The 21,670-nt window shown below is 51.4% G+C and overlaps 1 protein-coding gene across 8 annotated transcripts in view; it reads right to left on the bottom strand.

The window, feature by feature from the left end:
* MYH14 (myosin heavy chain 14) overlaps positions 1-21,670 on the bottom strand; it is a 102,904-nt gene that overhangs the window by 53,213 nt on the left and 28,021 nt on the right. For 6 of the 8 annotated variants that reach the window (XM_021094781.1, XM_021094782.1, XM_021094784.1 and 3 more), the window contains 8 exons: positions 20,687-20,714; positions 20,485-20,587; positions 19,737-19,760; positions 17,715-17,807; positions 17,345-17,408; positions 15,871-15,969; positions 14,817-14,957; positions 3,675-3,770 (listed from right to left, as the gene is read on the bottom strand). In XM_021094781.1, the coding sequence (XP_020950440.1) occupies positions 3,675-3,770; positions 14,817-14,957; positions 15,871-15,969; positions 17,345-17,408; positions 17,715-17,807; positions 19,737-19,760; positions 20,485-20,587; positions 20,687-20,714 (648 nt within the window). The remainder of the gene's footprint in view (positions 1-3,674; positions 3,771-14,816; positions 14,958-15,870; positions 15,970-17,344; positions 17,409-17,714; positions 17,808-19,736; positions 19,761-20,484; positions 20,588-20,686; positions 20,715-21,670) is intronic. The other 2 variants (XM_021094783.1, XM_021094789.1) reach the window with 1 other exon arrangement.

The raw sequence follows: 21,670 nt of genomic DNA, 5'->3' as shown, positions 1-21,670 counted from the left end.
TGTGGTGTGGGTTCGATCCCTGGCCAGGGAACTTCCTCAAGCCATGGGAATGGCCAAAAAACAAACAAAAAAGACAAAATCAAGAAACAACATGAATGTCCAACAGCCGGGAACTGGTTAGAGAGTCGAGGTCCATCCATGTGAATGAATGTTCCTCAGTCATATAATAATAATAATATATACTTATAATAAATTTGATTATTATACATCATTATTATTTACCTTCTTTCTTTTTCTTTTGGCCGCAGCGTGCAGTGGCTTAATGTGGGATCTCAGTTTCCAGACCATGGACTGAACCCAGGCTGCAGCGATGAAAGTGCCGAGTCCTAACCACTAGACCACCAGGGAACTCCCCGAGTAATTATTATTAAAGAAATAAATAATTTCGTATGTGTGTGTTTTTAGGGCTGCGCCTGTGGCATATGGAGGTTCCCAGACTAGGGGTCGAATCAGAGCTGTAGCTGCTGGCCTGCATCACAGCCACAGCAACGAGGGATCTGACCATGTCTGAGACCTACACCACAGCTCACAACAACGCCGGATCCTTAACCCACTGAGCGAGGCCAGGGATCAAACCTGCATCCTCATGGATGCTAGTTGGGTTCGTTAACCACTGAGCCACAATGGGAACGCCAATAATTAATTATTATAATAAATTATGACATGGTACACTTAAGATGTGTGTATGATTGTGTCTGTTTCACTTCAAAGCCAAGAAAGAACTGTAAACAGACATCAGACTCTGGTAAATGATACACGGGCTGAAGGGTATGTGTGTGAACTACACCAGTATCTTTGACCTTGAAATGCACCAGAAGAGAAGAGGGATGAAGAGAGGATGCAAAGATAGTCAATAAAGCAAGTACACTAAGGCACCAGTGGCAGAATGTTGCTAGTAGATCTGGGCGTTCAGGATAAAATTCTTTGAACTTTTCTGTATGTTGGAGAATGTCCCAATAAAATGCTGGGGGAAAAGCTCGTGGCCTAAGAGGTCATTAAATGGTCTGGTGGTTAGGACTCGACGCTTTCACCACTGCGGCCCAGGGTCAATCCCTGGTCTGGGAACTGAGATCCACAACAAGCCTCTGCATGCTGCTGCAGACCAAAAAAAAAAAAAAAAAAAAAAAAAAAAAAAAAAAAAAAGAAAGAAAAAAAAGAAAAAAAGCAAAGTTCAGGGAGGTGGCCAAATCCAAAAGAAACCTTTAAAAAGTCATTGCTCTTGGAGTTCCCTGGTGGCTCAGTGGGTTAAGGGTCTGGTGTTGTCACTGCTGTGCTTGGGTTGCTGATATGACTTGGGTTTGATCCCTGGCCCAGGAACTTTTGAATGCTGTGTGCACAGTCAAAAAAAAATTTCATCACTCTTCCCTATTTTTGTAGGAAAAAAACTGCTAAAATGTTAATGGCTGTTTTGGCAGAAGATGGAGGCAGGGCTGTGCAGACAGATGTGTTTCTTCTTTTTCCTCTGAATTAAAATGATCATTAAGAAGTGTTTTTAAGCTTCAACCACCTGCATCATGGGAAAAGAGTTACTACAAACACTCAGCTCCAGCAAAAAAAAAAAAAAAAAAAAAAAAAAGCCTAGGAACCAATTTTAAAAAGATTAAACACACACACACATAAAGGAGCTCCCGTTGTGACTCAGCAATAACAAACCCAACTAGTATCCACAAGGATGTGTGTTTGATCCCTGGCCTCACTCGGTGGGTTAAGGATCTGGTGTGGCCATGAGCTGTGATGTAGGTCACAGACGTGGCTTGGATTTCGCGTCGCTGTGGCTGTGGTGTAGGCTGGCAGCTGCAGCTCTGATTTGACTCCTAGCCTGGAGCCTCCATGTGCCTCAGGTACAGCCCTAAAAAGCAAAAAATAAAAACAAACAAAGAACACCTAAAAAAGCAAAATAAAAACGCTTAGGAGGAGACACATCAAAATGTCAACAGTGGTTATTTCTGAGAGGTGATGAGGATTTGAATCAATCTCTGTCTTTGGTGCAATTGCAATTTTTAATTCTTCTATGGCTATTTTGCATTATATGGGAATATTTAGAACTGAAGAAGGGAGGGGGAGGGGTGAGAGGGACTGGGAGTTTGGGATTAGAAGATGCAAACTATTGCACTTGGAGTGGATAAATGTATAACTGGGTTATTTTGCTGCACAGCAGAAATGGACAGAGTACTGTAAATCAACTATAATAAAAACATTTTAAAAAGAACTGGAAAAAAAAAATCACCCAGCAGGGAGTACTACACTGCTAGTAACAGGATAGCTTAACAGGGTTCTAAGCCCTCAGCGTGTACTTTGCCAGCTGATGAAGCGTGGGGGCTGCTTCTCTGATTAAGGTTTGCAAATGCAGAAAATGAAATACATAGGATGTCAAAGGAGATTAATTATACTGACATACAATTCTCCCCTCAGACCGCAGGTGAAGAAACCCCAGTAGAGGAGTTCCCTGGTGGCTCAGTGGGTTAAGGATCCAGCATTGTCACTGCTGTGGCACAGGTTCGATCCCTAGCCTGGCAAATTCTGCATGCCATAGGTGTAGCAAAAAAAAAAAAAAACAAACAACCCAGTAGAATTCTAGTTAGTAACCTTGTAAGTTACCCCCATTGCATGAAGTGGAACAAGAGCAGGTTTCAAAGCAGTTTATAAGGTCTGACCCCAATTTTATAAATCAAATGAATAAGTAGGCGCGGCACACCTGCCGGGTGTGGGAACGTGGCCCCCAGGTCCCACAGGTGATGACATTGTGAGAGATGCCCCTTCTTTTCTATTTGCTGGGGTTTGTGCGGTCTTTGAAAAGGAGCCCTCAGAATTTCATAATCAGGACAGAAAGCTCTTCCTGTCTCCAGGGCAAAGGAGGGTGAAGCGCGATTCCATTTCCGTAACAATTATTTCCATATTGATACAGACGTAGAACAAAGCCCACAGAGCAGTGCCCCCGAATGTGAGCGGTAATGATCTCTCAGGAGTATGATTATGGGCAATTTCCCTGCCTTTATAGTTTTCTGTCTTGCCCGGTTATCTTCCCCATCCAGACTGCACTATTTCATAATGATAAAGCAGAGCTCTTTCCATTCGTTTAATCTTTTGTCTTTTTAATCTTTTTTTTTTTTTGCTTTTTTAAAAAGAGCTCTTTCCATTTTGATAAAAAAAGAATATCAACGATAGTTCTCCTTTTGAAACACACACAAACCCCCACCTGTATACACATGCAGAGGCCAGAGGCCAGGAGGAGACGTGCCCCACTGCTGACAGTGGTTCTCTGGGAGGGGCTGGGCTGATGGGGGCTCCTGCTGTTCTCCCCCACTTTGGCATGCTGGTGGTGTTCTAATTTTCAGCAGAGCTCACATATTTCCTCATTAAGACAAGAGTGGGGAGTTCCCGCTGTGGCGCAGTGGGTTAGGAGCCTGAGTGCAGTGACTCAGGTGGTCCAGCACAGTGGGTTAAAGGATTTGGTGTTGCCCCAGCTGTGCCCTGGAGTTCATCTCTGGCCTGGGAATTTCCATATGCCTCAGGTGTGGCCATAAAATTAAAAAAAAAAAAAAAGAGCAGAGGTGGTCGTTTTGGTAAAGATTCAGCAAAGGGCAGGACATCAGAGTGGTCCTGGGTTGGAGGCGGGTCTGGCTGGGGAGGAAGGATGCTCGGCATGCAGGCGGGCAGAAGCCAGGGGGCCGTACCTGTGTTGTCAGGCATGGAGGCTTGATCGGTGTTCCGTTCTCTCTTCAGAACGATGTTGCCAAACTGGAGAACCGCTGAGACCATCCGCAGCATGGCTGAGGGGCGGCAGAGAGAGATCCCGTGAAGCTCAGGATCCTGACACGTGGTCTGAACTAGCCCCTTAGGAGCTTAACCAAGAACCTACTCTATTGCACAGGGAACTACAGTCAGTATCTTTTAATCACCTGGAATGGGAAAGAATCTGAAAAGAATATATATATATATATATACATATATATACATATATACATATATATATACATATATACATATATATATACATATATATATACATACATATATATATATATATATATAATTGAGTCACTTTGCTGCACTCCTGAAACTAACACAACATTGTAAATCAACTCTCCCTCAATAAAGGACTTCCTGTTGTGGCTCAGTGGGTAACGAACCTGAGGAGGCAGGTTCAATCCCTGGCCTTGCTCAGTGGGTTAAGGAGTCAGCGTTGCCGTGAGCTGCAGTGTAGGTCGTAGACACAGCTTGGATCTGGCGTGGCTGTGGCTGTGGTGTAAGCTGCAGCTCCGATTTGACCCCTAACCTGGAAACTTCCATATGCTGAGGGTGCGGGCCCCCCCTCCCCCTCAAAAATATATATATACTACAATAAAATTTTTTTAAAAATCTAGGAGTTTCCACTGTTGGACAGTGGGTTAATGATCTGGCTTGTCTCTGTGGCAGTGAGGGGTCATCCCTGGCCTGGCTTAGAGGGTTAAGGATCTGGTGGTGCTGTAGCTGTGATGCAGGTTGCAGCTTCAGCTAGAAAAGGATCCCCCATCAGGAACTTCCATATGCCATGGGTGTGGCCAAAAAAAAAAGTGGAAGAAATCTAGTTTTAAACCCTATGTCACATTATACTACCACCTAACCCTGGGCAGGTCTTAAAATCCATCAATGGATAAATGAATTTTGTATTTTGCATTGGAGGTCTGTTTTATCACCCCTGGGTGTCTGCTCATGTTGTCCATTTTATAAAGGGATGCCTGTAAGACTTAAAAGGACTGAGGGAGGAGCTCCCTGTTGGCTCAGTGGGCTAAGGATCCAGCGTTGCCACTGCTGTGGCTTGGGTTGCTGCCGTGCTGTGGGTTTGATCCCTGGCCTGGGAACCTCTCTGCATGCCATGGGTGCATCTCCCCCCACAAAGAAAGAGATAAACAAATCAATAAATGAATCAATAAATAAAGGACTTAGGGAAACGAATGAGGTCCTCAGCAGTACGGAAAGATTTCTAAAATGTGGGGTGAAAAGATGCGAGGTGCAGTAGGCAGACATGGCAGCCGCTATCTATGTTTTTTAAAAAAGGCAGAAAATAAGTTCACTTGGTCTTTGTTATTCTCGGTAATTATGTTCTCTAGGGTCACCCGAAGGCTGAGTTACCCAGCGTGAATGAATGCTCCCATGGGGAACACAGGTTTGGTTCCTGGGAGCCTCTGGTCACACTGGCATCAACCGGTCAAGGCATCACCTTGCTTTAGGTGCTTCTGTCTAAAGACACCTTATCTCTAGACAGCGTGGATTCACTGACATTGAGCTCACAGCCAACGGCACCCTAACCGGAGCCCGAAGGAGGCTCATCGCACACGTGTATTTCCTCCAGAGAGGACATGGCAGCCCCCCTGCACTTAGGGATGCTGGGGAGCATTAGGCACTAGGCTTTGGGGGGCATTTTAGACATAAGCTGGGACAAGAAGGCAGAAGGTTTCCTTGTGGGACCCCAGTTAAGTGGGCTTTGGGCAGCTTAAAAGTTTTACCCTTCTATGAATGACCGCAGGGACCCCAAAAGCACCAGGATTGGTGGTTTGGGAGTTACGAATAACTTTAGCATGCAAGCGCATTCTCCAATGTGGACACAGGTAAAAGATGACAGATCATATTTGCGTGTCTGTGCAAAGCTGACAGAAATCTTGCCGAAAGTGGATGGTGCTGCCCCCTAGGGGATGTCTTGGGAACTTGCAGGCAGTGGACAGCCCTGGGATGGGGCCACCCTGGCAAAGTATTGGGCAGGGGTGTTCTGGATGCCCCACACTCGGCAGGTGGGGACCAGAGCAGACGCCCTTCTTAGCACAAAGAATCGTCCACATCCCATGTGGTTTCAAAAGGTCCCAGTGGACATTCACGTCTGTGAAATAAAGGTCTGGAATGATCCGAGACGAATGCCAGCTGTTTTAAGTACACACACAAGTGTTTCGTGTTTGGTTTTAATACACAGTGCATCTTCCAGGTCAGGAGTCACTGTGGAATCGGAGGGAAGACTGTTCTCGGTTTAGTTCAGAACTTGAGATCGAGATTTGCTCATCGGGTCCAAGGCTCCTTATCTCACCAGCAGCTGCCCTTGGCATTGGAGTGGACCACAGGACACACCTACTCAGGCTGGGCTTGTGTCTGCTGCTTCTGCGGTGATGCTGCGGATCACTGCTAACACCCAGTGACCTCATCAACATTCCTTCTAGAACAGTTTTCATGGTTTACGGATTGAAACAGGCACGGATCTATTCTCACTGACTCTGTGCCAGGTCCTGCTCCAAACACTCACGAATGACCTGATTTCACCTTCAGAACAACTCAGTGAGCCAAGTCCCGCAACGGCATTTTGCAGATGGGAAAACAGTAGCCGCCCCATTTGCCAGACGGAGAAACTGAAGCACCTTCAGGAAATCAACTTGCCCAAGTTCATCCAGCTCATAAGTGGCACAATGGAGACTCACACCAGGGCAGTCTGACCCTGGGATCTGTACTTTTTTTTTTTGGCTGCACCCTTGGCTTGCAGAAGTTCCTGGGCCAGGGATCAAACCCATGCCACCGTGACATTGCCAGATTCTTAACTACTAGGCCACAAGGGAACTCCTGGGTCTATATTCTTTTTTTGTTTTTTTGCCCACACCCATGGCACGGAGACGTTCCTGGGCCAGAGAGTCAACTGCACCACGGCAGTGCCCCAAGCCACTGCAGTGACAACACCAGATCCTTAACCCGCTGCGCCCCGGGAGAACTCTCCAGGGCTTATATTCGAAACAGCCGTGCTTCCTGTTTCCTCTCTCTTTTAGCATGAAATTTGGATGGATGTACGTACACACAGAAAAGCACACACAGGGAGTTCCCTTCGTGGCTCAGCAGTTAACAAACCCAACCAGGATCCATGCGGAAGCTGGTTAGATCCCTGCCCTTGCTCAGTGGGCTAAGGATCCTGCATTGCCGTGAGCTCTGGTGTAGGTCACAGATGTGGCTCAGATCCTGCGTTCCTGTGGCTGTGGTGGAGGCCAGTGGCTACAGCTCCGATTCGACCCCTAGCCTGGGAACCTCCATATGCCATGTGTGCAGCCCTAAAAAAGACAAAAAAAAAAAAAAAAAAAAAAAAGATAGAAAGGAAAGCACACACATCAGCTCCATCCAGCTCAATGAGATTTTACAAAATGCACACAGCAGTGGAGCCAGGCCTTCCGAAGGGCCCCCCCCGCCCGGCCACACACTCAACATGGATGGATTTGCACTCACAGGGCTACAAGGAAGAAGCCAGGCACAAGAGTGCACAGACTGTACGGGTCTGTTCCAAATTCAAGAGCAGGCAAGACAACGCCATGCTGTTAGATGCCAGAATAAGGGTGACGTTCGGGGGTCTTCTGGTGATGGGAAGGGGTATGAGGAGGCCTCAAGTGCTGGTCCTGCCAGAATAAGGGTGACGTTCGGGGGTCTTCTGGTGATGGGAAGGGGTATGAGGAGGCCTCAAGTGCTGGTCCTGCAGGGGGTCACTTGCAGAAATTACCCCCAGCCGGTGCTTCAGCACCACGCTCACTTTTTTTTTTTTTTTCCTTTTTAGGGCCACACCCACAGGGCGTATGGAAGTTCCCAGGCTAGGGGTCAAATTGAGTCGTGGGGCAATGCTGGGTCTGCACCCACTGAGCGGAGCCAGGGATCGAACTCGTGTCCTCAAGTCAGGTTCGTTACCACTGAACCCACGACGGGAACTACCATGCTCACTTTTTGGTGTCTGTGCTTCGTAAGCTTCTGCACAAAGTTTACTTGGGGACAGGGGGCGTGGAAGGTGGAGGGGGTACCCTTCTGGGAGACTCACACCCAAAATGTGTAACCCGAATCTAATCACACCCACACTGAGACAAAACAACTAGTCTGTAATCTGCCCAAGTGCCAAGGTTACGGATAATAAAGACTCAGGTTCCAGACTCCAGATGGACGGCAAGTAAAAGGTAACAAGACGAAACAGCTGTTATCCTGGACCAGGGAAGTGGGGGTGTGTGTGTGTGTGTGTGTGTGTGTGTGTGTGTGTGTAACTTAAATTTTTTTTTTTTTTTTTTTTGCTGTGAAGGATGTCATCGGGAAAGTTGGCATGAGGTCTGTGAAAACAATTTTTTCTGCCATAAAGGACATTATTGGGACAGTTGGCATAAGGTCTGCGGATTAGATAATAGCGTGAATGGTGCCAATGTTAATTTCCTGAACTGCAGTTGCCAGAGAATGTTCTTAGGAAATATGCACGGACGGATTGTGGGGGTGGTAAGATGAATAACAGCCCTTCCCCAAGTGTCCATGACCTGATGCCTGGACCCTGTGACCTCTCAGGGCAAAACGAACTTTAAAGATAGGATTAACTTGTGGATCTTAGGACGGGAGATTAAACGCTCCTACACTGTTGGCAGGAACGGAAGTTGGTGCAGCCACTGTGGAAAACAGTATGGAGGTTCCTCAGAAAACTAAGGGTAGAGTTACTACAGGATCCAGCAATCCCACTCCTGGGAGACAAAATTATAATTTGAAAAGATACATGTGCCCCTATGTTCACAGCAGCACCAATTCACAATAGCCAAGACATGGAAGCAACCTAAGTGTCCATCGGCAGATGAACGGATAGAGAAAACATGGTAAATACAGACCAAATATGCAATGGAATACTACGCAGCCATAAAAAGAACAAAATAACGCCATCTGCAGTAACACAGATGCAACTAGAGATTCTCATACTAAGTGAAGTAAGTCAGAAAGAGAAAGACAGATACCATGTGTCACTAAGATATGACACAAAGGAATCTATTTATGAAAATAGGAACAGACTCGTGGACAAGGAGAAGACTTGTGGTTGCCAACGGGGAGAGGGCTGGGGGAGGGATGGAGTGGGAGGCTGGGGTCAGCAGCTGTGAGCTATTATACACAGAGGGGACAAACAACAGAGTCCTACCGTAGAGCACAGAGAACTATATTTATGTCCTATGATAAACCACAATATAAAATAGTTTTTAAAAAGGAGTATATGTATGTGTGTGTGTGTGTATATATATGTATCTGAATCATTTTGCCGTATAGCAGAAATTAACACAGCACTGTAAATCAACTTAAAAAAAAAAAGAGTAAAAAACAAAAAATGGGAGTCTCCTGGTAGCTCAGCAGATTAAAGGTTCAGCACTTTCACTGCTGTGGCTGGGGTCACTGCTGTGGTGTGGGTTCAGTCCCTGGCCTGGGAAATCGTACTAGAAGTAAAAAAGGAAAAGAAACTGCTAACGGGGGCGGGGGGCGCTCCTGCTAGCCTAGGATGCTAGAATGATCTCATACCTTATTTTAAAAATTTCCTCTTCTTTTTTGGGCCTTCCCTCTGGCATATGGAAGTCCCCAGGCCAGGGGTCGAATGGGAGCTACAGCTGCTGGCCTACACCACAGCCACAGCAACACCAATCCAAGCCACATCTGTGACTTACACCGCAGCTTGTGGCAACACTGAATCCTTAACCCACTGAGCAAGGCCAGGGATTTGAACCCGAATCCTCTCACATGCTATGTCAGGTTCTTAAGCTGCTGAGCCACAGTGGGTACTCCCCATACCTTTTATTCTTTTTGAATTTTATACCCTTTGTAATACAGGACTCTGTCTGGAAAAAAAAAAAATCACAGCTGAGAAGGACTGGGTTTCCGGAATTAGTGACACTGCAGATGGTTCCACAAGCTTGTGACATCTTATAAACCCACACGGCGTCATCGCCCCTAACAAACTGAACGACCATTCATCCCTAACCCCAGCTCAGACCCAGCCCAGACTCCGGTTCCTCCAGCGGCCTTTAAAATGGCCTTTTACAGTTGGCCGAGGAACCCGCACTGAAGCCAAGCACTGGGGTGGACCCGACGCCTACGGAGTTGGCAGTCAGCTTTCACGGGTGACTTCAGATCAGCTGCCCCAGTCCGAGTTGGCGAAGGTGTGGGGCTGGTGACGCCGTGTCGGCCTCATGTGAGTGGGAGCTCGTCTCCCTGCGTGCCAGGCTTCCCGCTCAACCTCCCTGGTGGCATTTATGTCACCAATGGGGACGGGACGTGGGGAGGGGATGGAGGTCCTGCCTCCTTTGGGCCCCATGCTCTCCACCCTGGGCTTCCCTTGGGCGACCTGAGGCACCCACTTGCCTCTCTGGGAATGGATTCACAGACTGGCTTTTAAGGAAGATCCAGGTTCCACCCCATCTTGTCAACTGCTGTGAGTCCTAGAGCAGACACCCCATCTCCCTGGACCTCTGTCTCCTCTTCTGTCAAAAGGAGGGTCTAGGAAAAGGTGATTGGCCAGCCCCACTCCTTGTCAGTGAGACACAAAATCAAACTGTTATGGGGGAGTTTCCTGGTGGTCTAGTGGCTAGGATTCAGCACTTTCACCCCTGTGCTCAATCCATGGTCTGGGAACGGAGATCCCACATCAAGCTGCTGCACACCGAGGCCCAAAAAAATAAAATAAAAAAATCCTCAAACTGTTATGAGAGCCCATCCACCTGCCACGCCAGCAACAACAAAGCAGCTTAGGAGAGTGGTTGCTAGCGTGCAAGTGGGGAAACAGGTGCTCCTGAAACCCCACTGGAGAATATGGAAACGAGCGCCACCTTCTGGACGGTGACGAGGTGGCTTCAGTACAATTTAAAAAACAGAGTCGGGGTGAGGCTGGGGGCAGGTAGAGCTGAAAGCCAAGAAGTCATGAGGCCGTGATTGTCGGATCTGATGCCAGCTCTCAGGGGTTCATGACCTTCAGCTCTCACGTGCACAGGTGTTTGAAATGTTCCAGAATAAAAAGATAAACACCAAAATTACTCAGCAGTAAAAAGGAAGGCAGCCAGCCACAGAAGAGGACGTCTTAGAGGATTCCACTTGCAGGAAAACATCAGGCGAGGAAAGTCTGTGGACACAGGAGGCAGATCCCTGGCTGCCAGGAGCTGGCGATGGAAACTGGCAAAGGGGTGAAAGTTACCCTCTTTGGCCACTGAAAGTGTTTCTAGAATTGACTGTGGCAATGGCCTGCACAACTCTGTGACAGTACTAAAAGCCACTGATTTGGGGGGGGGGTTGTTTGTTTTAGGGCCACACCTGTGGCATATGGATGTTCCCAGGCTAGGCGTCTGATCGAAGCTGTAGCCACCGGCCTACGCCAGAGCCACAGCAACACAGGATCCGAGCTGGGTCTGCGACCTACACCACAGCTCACGGCAAAACTGGATCTTTGACCCACTGAGTGAGGCCAGGGATCAAACCCACAACCTCATGGTTCTTAGTCAGATTCGTTTCCACTGCGCCACAACAGGAACTCCAAAGCCACTGATTTGTGTATATATACATATATATTTTTTTTTTCTTTTTTTTTTTGGTCTCACTGTGGCATGTGGAATTCCCAGGCCAGAGATGAAACCCATACCACAGCTGTAACCAGAGCCACAGCAGTGACAACGCTGGATCCTTAACCGGCTGAGCCACCAGGGAACTCTGACTTGTACACGTGAATGTTACGGGATATGAATGATATCTCTAAAGCTGTTAAATTTCCTTTCAAGCAGGATAAAACCAAAAGTTGCACCACTCCTGGGACCTGGTATTTTGTGGCTGAGAGTTGATCCTACAGTTCTGTTCATCCATGAGCACAATTACCGATATTCTTGGAACCTTTTTTTGGGGGGAGGCTCATTCCAACAGCGCTGGGATACACCTGCTCTAAGGGTGTGTCTGCAAAGGACAGATTGGTTCCAAGAATCAAAAGTTGGAGTTCCCACTGTGGTGCAGCGGGTTAAGAATCTGACCCCAGTGGCTTGGGCTGCTGCAGGGAGGTTTAGGTTCACTCCCCAACCTGAGGCAGTGGCTTAAAGGATCCAGTGTTGCCCGGGGCATAGATCAAAACGGCTTCTCAGATTCAGTCCCTGGCCCAGGAACTTCCATATGCCATGGGTGCCACTATTAAAAAAAAAAAAATCACAATTCATCTAAGCAGTGACACCTTCCTCAACCACAAAAAAAGACTGAAGTTCACCTATTCCTACAAAAACAGAGTCACTGCCAAAACATACTGTTCAGTGGGAGAGTGACAAAACGCAGCAGCACAGGGTGCTGAGCTAAGAGCTTTTTTTTTTTTTTTTTTTTTTTTGCTTGTTAGGGCCACCTCTGTGGCACATGGAGGCTCCCATATATCAGGGGTCTAATCAGAGCTACAGCCGCTGGCCTACGCCACAGCCATAGCAATGCCAGATCCGAGCCACGTCTGTGACCTACACCACAGCTCACAGTATCGCCAGATCCTGAACCCACTAAAGAGAAACCAGCGATCGAATCCACAACCTCATACAGAGTTCCTAGTCGGATTCATTTCTGCTGCGCCACAACCGGAACTCCTCAGGTGTCTTTTAGTTGGTGCATCTGGGCCGGGGAGGAAGGTCAGGGAGGGTGGGGCCCACGTCAGGGAACTTTTAAATCAGGAGAGAAATACACAACATTTCAATCAAGAGCATGGCTGAACTCATCAGCCCTGGCGCTGGGGAATACCAAAAGGCTTTTTGTCCTTCTAGGGCTGCACTTGCGGCATATGGAGGTTCCCAGGCGAGGGGGTGAATCGAAGCTAGAACTACCGGCCTGCATCACAGCCACAGCAACACAGGATTTGAGCCACATCTGCGATCTACACTGCAGTTCCGGCAATACCAGATCCTGAACCCACTGCATGAGGTCAGGGATGAAACCCACGTCCTCGTGGATACTAGTCAGGTTCTTAACCCCCTGAACCACAATGGGAGCTCCATGGATGTTTTTTCTTAATGTGGGTAAAATGTTTCTGAAAGCACATGCAGGAGGCTTGAAAACCAGGCCTGGGGGTGGGGTGGGGGGGAGCTCGGACTTCAAGCGATGACCTTTGATTGTACTTGGATGACGCCACTGCACGCATACCTCGCTTCAAAATTTTTGTTTCGAGATTGCAAAACTCGGAGCTGCTGTCTGCGCCTAGTACAAGGCAGGGCGGCTGCCGGGAGGGTCACTTGAGGTGACCCGTATCAGGAGGCCAGGCGGGACCTGAGGGGCCCCGGCCCCCACCGGTGGCCTCCATCTGAATTTGTTTGTCAGCTGCCGGGGAGAAGCGCGGGGGATAGGCGGGCGGGGCAGTTATGCAACCGTGGCCGCCGGGAAATCCAGCCGGGGAGGCCCGAGACCCTGTGTCAATTCGCCCGAGGAGGCCAGCCTGCTGGCAGCCTGTGTGGACAGCCGAGCTGGCACTGGTCTCCAGCCCTCCCCGTTGGCAGCTTCCGGACGGACCGGAGGGGAAGGAGACCCGGCCCTGCCCCTGCTTGGCCTGGAAATCCGGGTCTTTCTCCCTGGGTCGGCTGAGAGGAATCTCAGCTCATCTGATGAACTGCCAGGCAGCCGACAGAAAGACTGACATCCCCGCCACGTACACCGCTATGCGTAGAATCCTGTCTCCCTGACCCCAAAGCCACCATGAAGTCCTAACCCCCAGAACCTCTCAGAATGTGACCTGATTTGGGGTCCTGGGTGGGCACAGATGTAATTAGTTCAGAGAAGAGGTTGCCCCGGAGTAGGGTGGCCCCTCATCAAATAGGATGGGAGTTCCCGCTGAGGCGCAAAGGGATCGGTGGCCAGCTGCAGCCTAGGTTGCAAATATGGCTCGAAACTGATTCCTGGCCCAGGAACGCCATATGCTGCGGGCGGCCGGAAAAGAATGAAAACAAAAACAAAAACAGGATGGGCGTCCTACAAAAAGGGGAGGTTTGCTCCCGTCGTGCCTGTAAAGCTGAAGACAGGGATCAGGTGATGCTGCCCCAAGCGGAGAAGACAACCACTGCCAAAACGTGCTGTCTGGCAAGAGAGGTGGGGGCAAAGCAGCATAACACGGGGTGATGGGCTGAGCGCCCCAAGTCCAGACTGACCAGGGCAGACCCAAGGCCAGGGTCAGGTTCTTCCCTGCACCCTTGCTTCAGCCTCTTCTTGGCCTCATCCATCCTCCATCTGCCCAGAGCTGCCCCTCCACTGTTCCCAGCTCTCCCGTGGCTCCCCAGTGCCCTCAGGGCAAAGCCCCAGCCCCTCGGGCTGGCATTTGAGGCCCCACCTGCCTCTGTGGCTCCATCTGCCCACTTCCCTCCGTCATGCCCTAGTTGAATCCATTCAAGAAGTTTTGTTTTTTTTGTGCGTATCTTTTTAGGGCCGCACCACAGCATATGGAGTTCCTAGGTGAGGGATCGAATCAGAGCTCTAGATGTCAGCCTACACCACAGCCACAGCAACGCAGGATCCAAGCCGCATCTGCGACCTACACCACAGCTCACGGCAACGCCAGATCCTTAACCCACTGAACGAGGCCAGGGATTGAACCACATCCTCATGGATGCTAGTCGGGTTCATTAACTGCTGAGCCACGGTGGGAACTCCCATGCGAGAAGTTTCAATGCCTCAAACACACCATGCTTTTCCTTCAGAGCCTTTGCACATGCTGTTCCCCCTGCCTAGAATGCTCTTCCCAACAGCACCAGTGCCCGCCCTCAGCTCTCCAGCCCTTCATGCAAACATCCCCAATTCAGAGTGTCCTTCCTAATCTCCTGTTTGTTTTTTATTGGGGTGAGGGGGGGAGCTGCACCTCCACATGCGGACGTTTCCAGGCCAGGGATCGAGCCAGCACCACAGCAGGGACCAGGGCCACCAGAACTCTCCCTGATCCCCTATTTGAAGGTGACCTTCCCTCCTCCTTCCATTCCCTGCTTTAGTTTTCAAAATGGCCAACAAATGGCCAGGTCCCTGGCCTGTCAGGTCACCTTTGCGGGGGGGGCTGGGGGCTCACTTACAGGTGATCTCTTCGTGGGTGAATCCCAGGACCCTCAGGGACTCCAGCGTCTCCTGGAAGAGCTCGCGCTCCTGGCCCGGAGAGGACGACGGCCCATTGGTCAGGAAGCGGTAGTGGGAGAAGGGCTCCAGGAGGAGGTCGGCTGTGGGTGAAACGGGTGGAGGCCAAGGTCAAGAGCGTGCTGTAGAGCCTGACTCACATCCTGGCTTCCTCGATGGCCACCCCGAGGTGAGCATCACTCCCCCACGAGGAACCTCGGTCTCCTCCTCTGTCAAATGAGCGGGGAGCCTTTTTTCCTGGCTTTGATGCGAGGGGCTGGGCGTGAAGTGGGGCCTCGGCAGGTATTAGTCCTTCCCTCTGCCCTCCTTCCTAGTGACCTCAGGTCACCAAATTGCCCAGAGCAGGCAGGAGCTGCCTGTCGGCAGAAGCAACAGGGCTGTGGGTGCCCGAGGTAGCAGAAGCTGTTGGGAGCGGGAAGCTGGGTGTGAAGGGGCCAGGAGGTGGCCCAGGGACAGGGTGGAGGGATCCAGGATGAGAGGGAGCCGCAGGGCAGCGGGGCCAGCAGGAAAAAAGAGGGCCTTGGGGGCATTTCCACAGCCAGAGGGCAGGAGGAGCGCAGAGCAGGAGACACAAGGAATCCCAGGCAGGAGGCGTGAGGCAGCAGTGCCCGGAGGGCACGCAAACCACAATCATCAGGCACCACGAGGCGGCAAGGCTGCAGTTGTCACGACACACATTGGAGCAAGCAGAGCCTGGGAGGCAGGAGCCACGTGGCCATGGAGCCGGCGAGAGCAAGACCCGGAGACAGCGGGAGGCTGCGGGAGGCAGAGGGCAGCAGCGTCTGGGGGAGCGGGGGGCAGGAGTCTCAGCTTGGCCAAAGTGGAGAGGTGCAGAAACTAGGGGGCAGGGAGGGGGAGATGCCATCACCCAGCAGGGGCCTGACATAAAGCAGGTGCTTGACAGAGGTTAGCCGCCTCGCACTACTTCCTCCCGGGGCTCCGCAAGCAGCTCGCCCTGGTTCGCACCCAGCCCCTCCAGAGCCGCCCGGCACTGACCCTTGAGCTGCTCTCCAGCGCCCCCCAGCAGCTGGTAGAAGATGTGAAAGCTGCACTCGTCCTTGGCCTGGCGGATGGCCCGCGACTTCTCCAGCAGATCTGGCAGGGGGGCGAGTCAAGGTGCCGCAGGGAAGGATTGGCCCAGGATTGTGGCACTTACCCGGCGAGCAGCACCCCCCAGGCTGGTCACTGACCCCAGGCAGAAACAGTTGGGCACGAGAGCCCTGCCCCGTGGGAGCAGCCCCAACAGGCTGAGGCATGTGGATGGGAGGAAATGAGCATTCGGAGGCAGGCAGGAAAGACAAGTGTGAAGAGAAAAGGTTCTGCAGGAACCACGGGTCCAGGGAGGCAGAGGCTGGCAGGACGGATGGGGCAGGAGGAACTGTGAGCTCCAGGAAGCTGGGAGAGCAGGAACCACGCACAGAGGAGCGATGGGCCCTAGGAGCTGTGGGGAGCAGGAACTGGTGGCTGCAGGGGACACCTGGCCTTGAGCCCAAGGATCCACGGAGACCAGCTGCCTGACAGCAAGATCCCGAGCGCTCTTAGGAAAAACCCGTCACCCACACATCGCTTCTCAACCTTGCCCCAGAGTATGGGGTGGACGGTGAGCTTAGACACCCCGGAGATGGGGGTAAGATTGAGGTATTTATTTTTCTTTTTAGGGCCGCACCTGTGGCATGTGGAAGTCCCTGGGTTAGGGGTCAAATCGAAACTGCAGCTGCTGGCTCCCAGCCTGGGAACTGCCATATGCCACAGGTGCGGCCCTAAAAAGAAAAAATAAAAGTTCTACTGGGGGTGCATGTCGCCTGTGCAGAGAAAGGTGGACACAGCTGGCCTGAGACTGCTGGGCTCCTGGCTGGTGTCTGGGAATCTGCATTTGGGGGGCTTCCCAGGCTCCCCTGGCTGATAGGAGGGGCTCCCTGTGCCTAAACTGTTGGTGCCAAACAACACGGTTTCTGCTGAGCCTCTGCCTTCCTTCGGGGAGTCTGGAATTGGGGTACGTGCCAGGCAGAGGGTGCCTGTGTGACCAGCCCCGGGGTAAAACCATGGCCGCCGAGTCTCTGATGAAAACCTCAGAGTTCCTGGTAGAAAACATTTCCCATGTGCTGTCACACGTGGGGACTAAGCCTGTCCCCTGTGGCTGTCACCCGTCAGATGCGTCTTTCCCCTTTGCTGACTGTGCTCACAGGCACCTGGCAGCCTGCCCGCCACCCCCCCTCCACGTGGTTCTCCTAAAAGCAAAGGGAGCTCGCCAGGCCCCCCAAGTGGAGATGCTGTGTCTCCCCCTCCCTGAGGTCTCAGGCTCCTGCCCCTTCTGCAGAGGGCAAAACCGGGGAGCCAGGGCACCCTGCGAGTGTGGCCCATGTTTCCCGGAAGCGGGGAGATCCCAAGGGCCGGTCACCTTGGCTGTCGCCCCCCCACCCCCACCTCCCCACCCCACCCCCAGGTGGCCCAAGGGGCTGTGGGAGGATACAGGTCTCGATGTTGGCGCCCACGATGTACCCGGCCACGTCGAAGTTGATGCGGATGAATTTGCCCTGAGAGGAAAGGGGGTGGGAGGGCTTAGCCGAGGGTCCTGCGGCCGGGAGGGCACCCCCAACCCCCAGAGCCGAGGCTGCCTCGTGACTTTCTCCATCCACCTGAGCCCCACGCCAGTCGTGGGGGTCCGGCAGGACGGGCTCCCCGGGGCAATTCAAAGTCCAGGGCCCTTTGACCCAGGAGCCCCGACCCCCAGCCCTCTCCTCTCCCAGCCCCCCAGGTCCTGCCTGCCCTCCGCCTCCCGCCCACGCGCCCAGCTCCCGGGTCCCTGACGCGGCCCCGGCACCAGCCTCGCCAGCACTCACGAATCGGGAGGAGTTGTCATTCTTCACGGTCTTGGCGTTGCCAAAGGCCTCCAGCACGGGGTTGGCCTGAAGCAGCTGCCGCTCCAGCTCACCCTGCAGGGGCGCGGGAGATGGCGGGTCAGCTAGCACGGAGGGGTGCGGGGGGTGCTGGGTCACATCTGGCTGAGCGTCTGCCGGGGAGGGGGGGGGTGGCCACTGTGCGTCTGGGTGTGTGCCCGCCGCCGGGTCTAGCCCTCCAGAGGATTGTGAAGGGGACAAAGACACATCTGAACAATCATCTCCAAGACACATTGTTGAGTGGAAACCAAACCAAACAAAAAGCCAGTTGCAGACCAGCACCCACAATGTGATGCCATTCATAAAAAATGAACTGAGAAAAACAATGCCACCAGCCTCCTGTTGCTACAGGCAGAGATGCCTGTTTGTAAACCTTTAGAAAAAGGTCTGTGGGGATACACACCCAACTGTCAGCAGCAGAAGCCGCTTCAGGGAGGAGGACTGACAGAAGGACAGAGGAGTTTCGTTTTCTCTGATCTGCGGGGCTGGTGGTGGTGACTGTGCACTCAGGCAGCACTTGTAGAATTAATTACAGAAAAATCTCTGCCATCGATGGAAAGTGCTTCAGACTGGCACATAGTAAGCATTCAAGAATGGGTGGTTTCCTGCCCAAATCAGGCTGATCCGTAGGGAGGGATCCTTATTTTATTTTATTTTATTTTTAAAGCTGATGTATAGCTGCTTTACAATATTGCGTTAGTTTCAAGTGTACAGTAAAAGGATTCGGTTCCATAGATAAATATGGATGTACCTGTAGTCTTTTGTTCCCGATTCTTTTCCATTATAGTTCATTATGAGCTACTGCATACAGCTCCCTGTGCTATGCAGTAAATCCACACTGCTCATCTTTTTTATACACTTGTTGGTAGTTTGCATCTGTTAGTCTCTCCAATTTATTGCCCCCCCCCCCCGCCACCAGGGGTAGGGATCTTATTCTGAGCTTCTGTACAGCCACTTCAGAGTCAGAGCTCAGAACACAGTAGGTGCTCAATAAACAGCAGTCCCCTTCCCCTCCTTCCTAGTGTCTTGAGGACACTGTTTCTTTTTTTTTTTTTATAATTTTTTTTATTTTCCCACTGTACAGCAAGGGGGTCAGGTTATCCTTACATGTATACATTACAATTACATTTTTTCCCGCATCCTTTCTTCTGTTGCAGCATGAGTATCTAGACAAAGTTCTCAATGCTGTTCAGCAGGATCTCCTTGTAAATCTATTCTGAGTTGTGTCTAAGCCCAAGCTCCCGATCCCTCCCACTCCCTCCCCCTCCCATCAGGCAGCCACAAGTCTCTTCTCCAAGTCCATGATTTTCTTTTCTGAGGAGATGTTCATTTGTGCTGGATATTAGATTCCAGTTATAAGTGATATCATATGGTATTTATCTTTGTATAGTGATATCATATGGTATTTATCTTTCACTCAGTATGAGATTCTCTAGTTCCATCCATGTTGCTGTAAATGGCATTAGAGGACACTATTTCTTTAAATGCTCTGTGAGCCCTCGGACACAAGCCTGAGCTGGGTGTGCACAGTAGGCCTCCAATAAATGGCAGTGTGAGTCCATGGTTGTGTGAATTTGTGGTGTCTCTGGGCCCTGTCTATACACATTTTTCAGATCAGTAGGAAACAGCAGTTTTGGCCTCTGCATTGTTTCATATTGGGATCTGTGGCCAGTCTGCACAGACACAGTAGGACCACACTAAATGGCGGCATGGGCCCTGGGTGTGTGCACACAGTAGGGCTGCCATAAGCAGTAGTGGGAGGGCCCTGTCTGCAAACAGTAGGGCCGTGTGAAATGACAGCGTGGGGCCTGGTGTGCACATAGTAGGACCACCATAAGTGGCAATATGGCTTCCTGGTGGAAGGCCATCAGTGCCTTGAGCCCTGTCTGCCAGGAAGACTGTGGGTTGTGGCGACCCGGGTAGTATTGGGGTTGGCAGGACTTGAGGTGATTCCCCACTACTCACATAAGACACGGTGCTGGCAGAGGCCTGAGGAAGTCACAGGACACGAGACACGGACCGGGACACGGACCAGGACACAGCACATGGAACGTGGACAGACACACAGGTGAACCGGTGGTCTTGGGGGGGTGGGGGGTGTTCTTGGGAGAGACAAGGGGCTGGGGAAACTGGCCATGTGGCATGGGGAGGCCTGGGGGGGCATGGCACCCGGGTTTGAATTCGCTCTAGCCCTTCCTGGGTGTATGGCCTCCAACCAAGGACTCACCCCAGCTGTGACTTTGGTGTTCTGTCAGAGTAATATGGGCAAAGGGACTATTGCTTTATAAACCCACCTCACTGTCAGAGTAAAATGGGCAAAGGGACCCCCTCACTGTCAGAGTAATATGGGCAAAGGGACTATTGTTTTATAAACCCTCACTTATAAAGCAAATCTGGGCATTGCAGGAACCTAAACCAGGCCTGACACATAGTGGGTGCTCAGGACTGTAAGCCCCTACTATGTGCCAGGTGCTGTTCTAAGGGCCAAAGAGGCCAAGAACTGGCCCTCGCGTTTTTGTGCCCACTCTGCCTCCACTCCCAGCACTGTACTAGGCACACAGTAGGGATGCAGGGGGCATGGGCAGCCAGGAGAAGGCCCACAACTATGGCTGCCAACAAGGGAGGCAGGGAATTAGCTGTAGGGGGAAGCAGAGCTGAAGGTGGAGGGGGCACTGCTGGTGGGCAGGGTCCAAGCTTGTCCCAAGGCACTTACCGGGACACCAGGCTCCTTCCGGCCCTTTGGTGACGATGCCACGTGGGCGAGGTACTGGATGACCTTCTTGGTGTTTTCTGTCTTCCCGGCCCCCGACTCCCCGCTAAGCGGAGGACAAAGGGAAGCAAAAGCGGTCATTGTGAGCAGAGCCACGCCCATCCTGGGCCCCACCTCCCCCAGGAAGGCCTTCAGGATTACTCACGTGCAGAGAATGGACTGATCCTCACGATCTGTAAGGGACAAAGGGGGTCGCGTCACCTGGAAGGGTCTTTCCAGCGGGAGGCTGGCCCTTCACACGGGCCACCCCCTTTGCAAAAATCCTTCCTGAGGGCTAATGAAAAGCTTGGGTTTGTTGTATTTATTTATTTTATTTTTTTTGGTCATCCCCAAAGCATGAGAAAGCTCCTCGGCCAGGGATCGAACTTGTGCCATAGCAGCGACCCAGGCCACAGCAGTGACTACCCTGGATCCTTAACACACTGAGCTGGCCTGGCCACCAGGGAACTCCCAGAGCTTGGGTTTTGACATATGACCTCCTGGATTCTTTTTTTTCTTTTTTTTTTTTGTCTTTTGTCTTTTTTTAGGGCTGCACTTGCGGCATGTGGAGGTTCCCAGGCTAGGGGTCGGATCAGAGCTACAGCTGCCATCCTACACCACAGCCACAGGAATGTGGGATATGAGCCGCGACTGCGACCTACACCACAGCTCACGGCGACGCCAGATCCTTAACCCACTGAGCGAGGCCAGGGATTGAACCAGCAGCCTCATGGTTCCTAGTCGGATTTGTTTCCACTACGCCATTGCGGGAACTCCATGACCTTCTGGATTCTAATACCCAACCCAGACTCAGCCTCTTGATGCTGTGTGACCCTGGGAAAGTGACTATCCCTCTCTGAGCCTGTTCCCTCACCTATAAAATGGAGACCACAAACTCTAACTGAACAGAATGTAATTCATTCGACAAACTTCAATTTGAGCCCTACTATGTGCTGCCTTGTGCCCAGTATGTGAAATTCAGACATGAGAGGGAGGTCCCGGACCCCAGGCTCAGCCTTTAATAGAAAATAGGCTATTAAGGCAGTAGTGATGGGGACTGGTGGCCAGTTTGTGGGTCATCTGCTCAGCCTGAGGGCAGAGAGCACAGCTCAGTCTCCGCATCTCCACCAGTGCTCACCCTGGGCCTGAC

The sequence above is a fragment of the Sus scrofa genome, chromosome 6 (genome assembly GCF_000003025.6).
Source record: "Sus scrofa isolate TJ Tabasco breed Duroc chromosome 6, Sscrofa11.1, whole genome shotgun sequence".
NCBI lineage: Eukaryota > Metazoa > Chordata > Mammalia > Artiodactyla > Suidae > Sus > Sus scrofa.
This window is presented reverse-complemented; position numbering and strand designations above follow the sequence as displayed.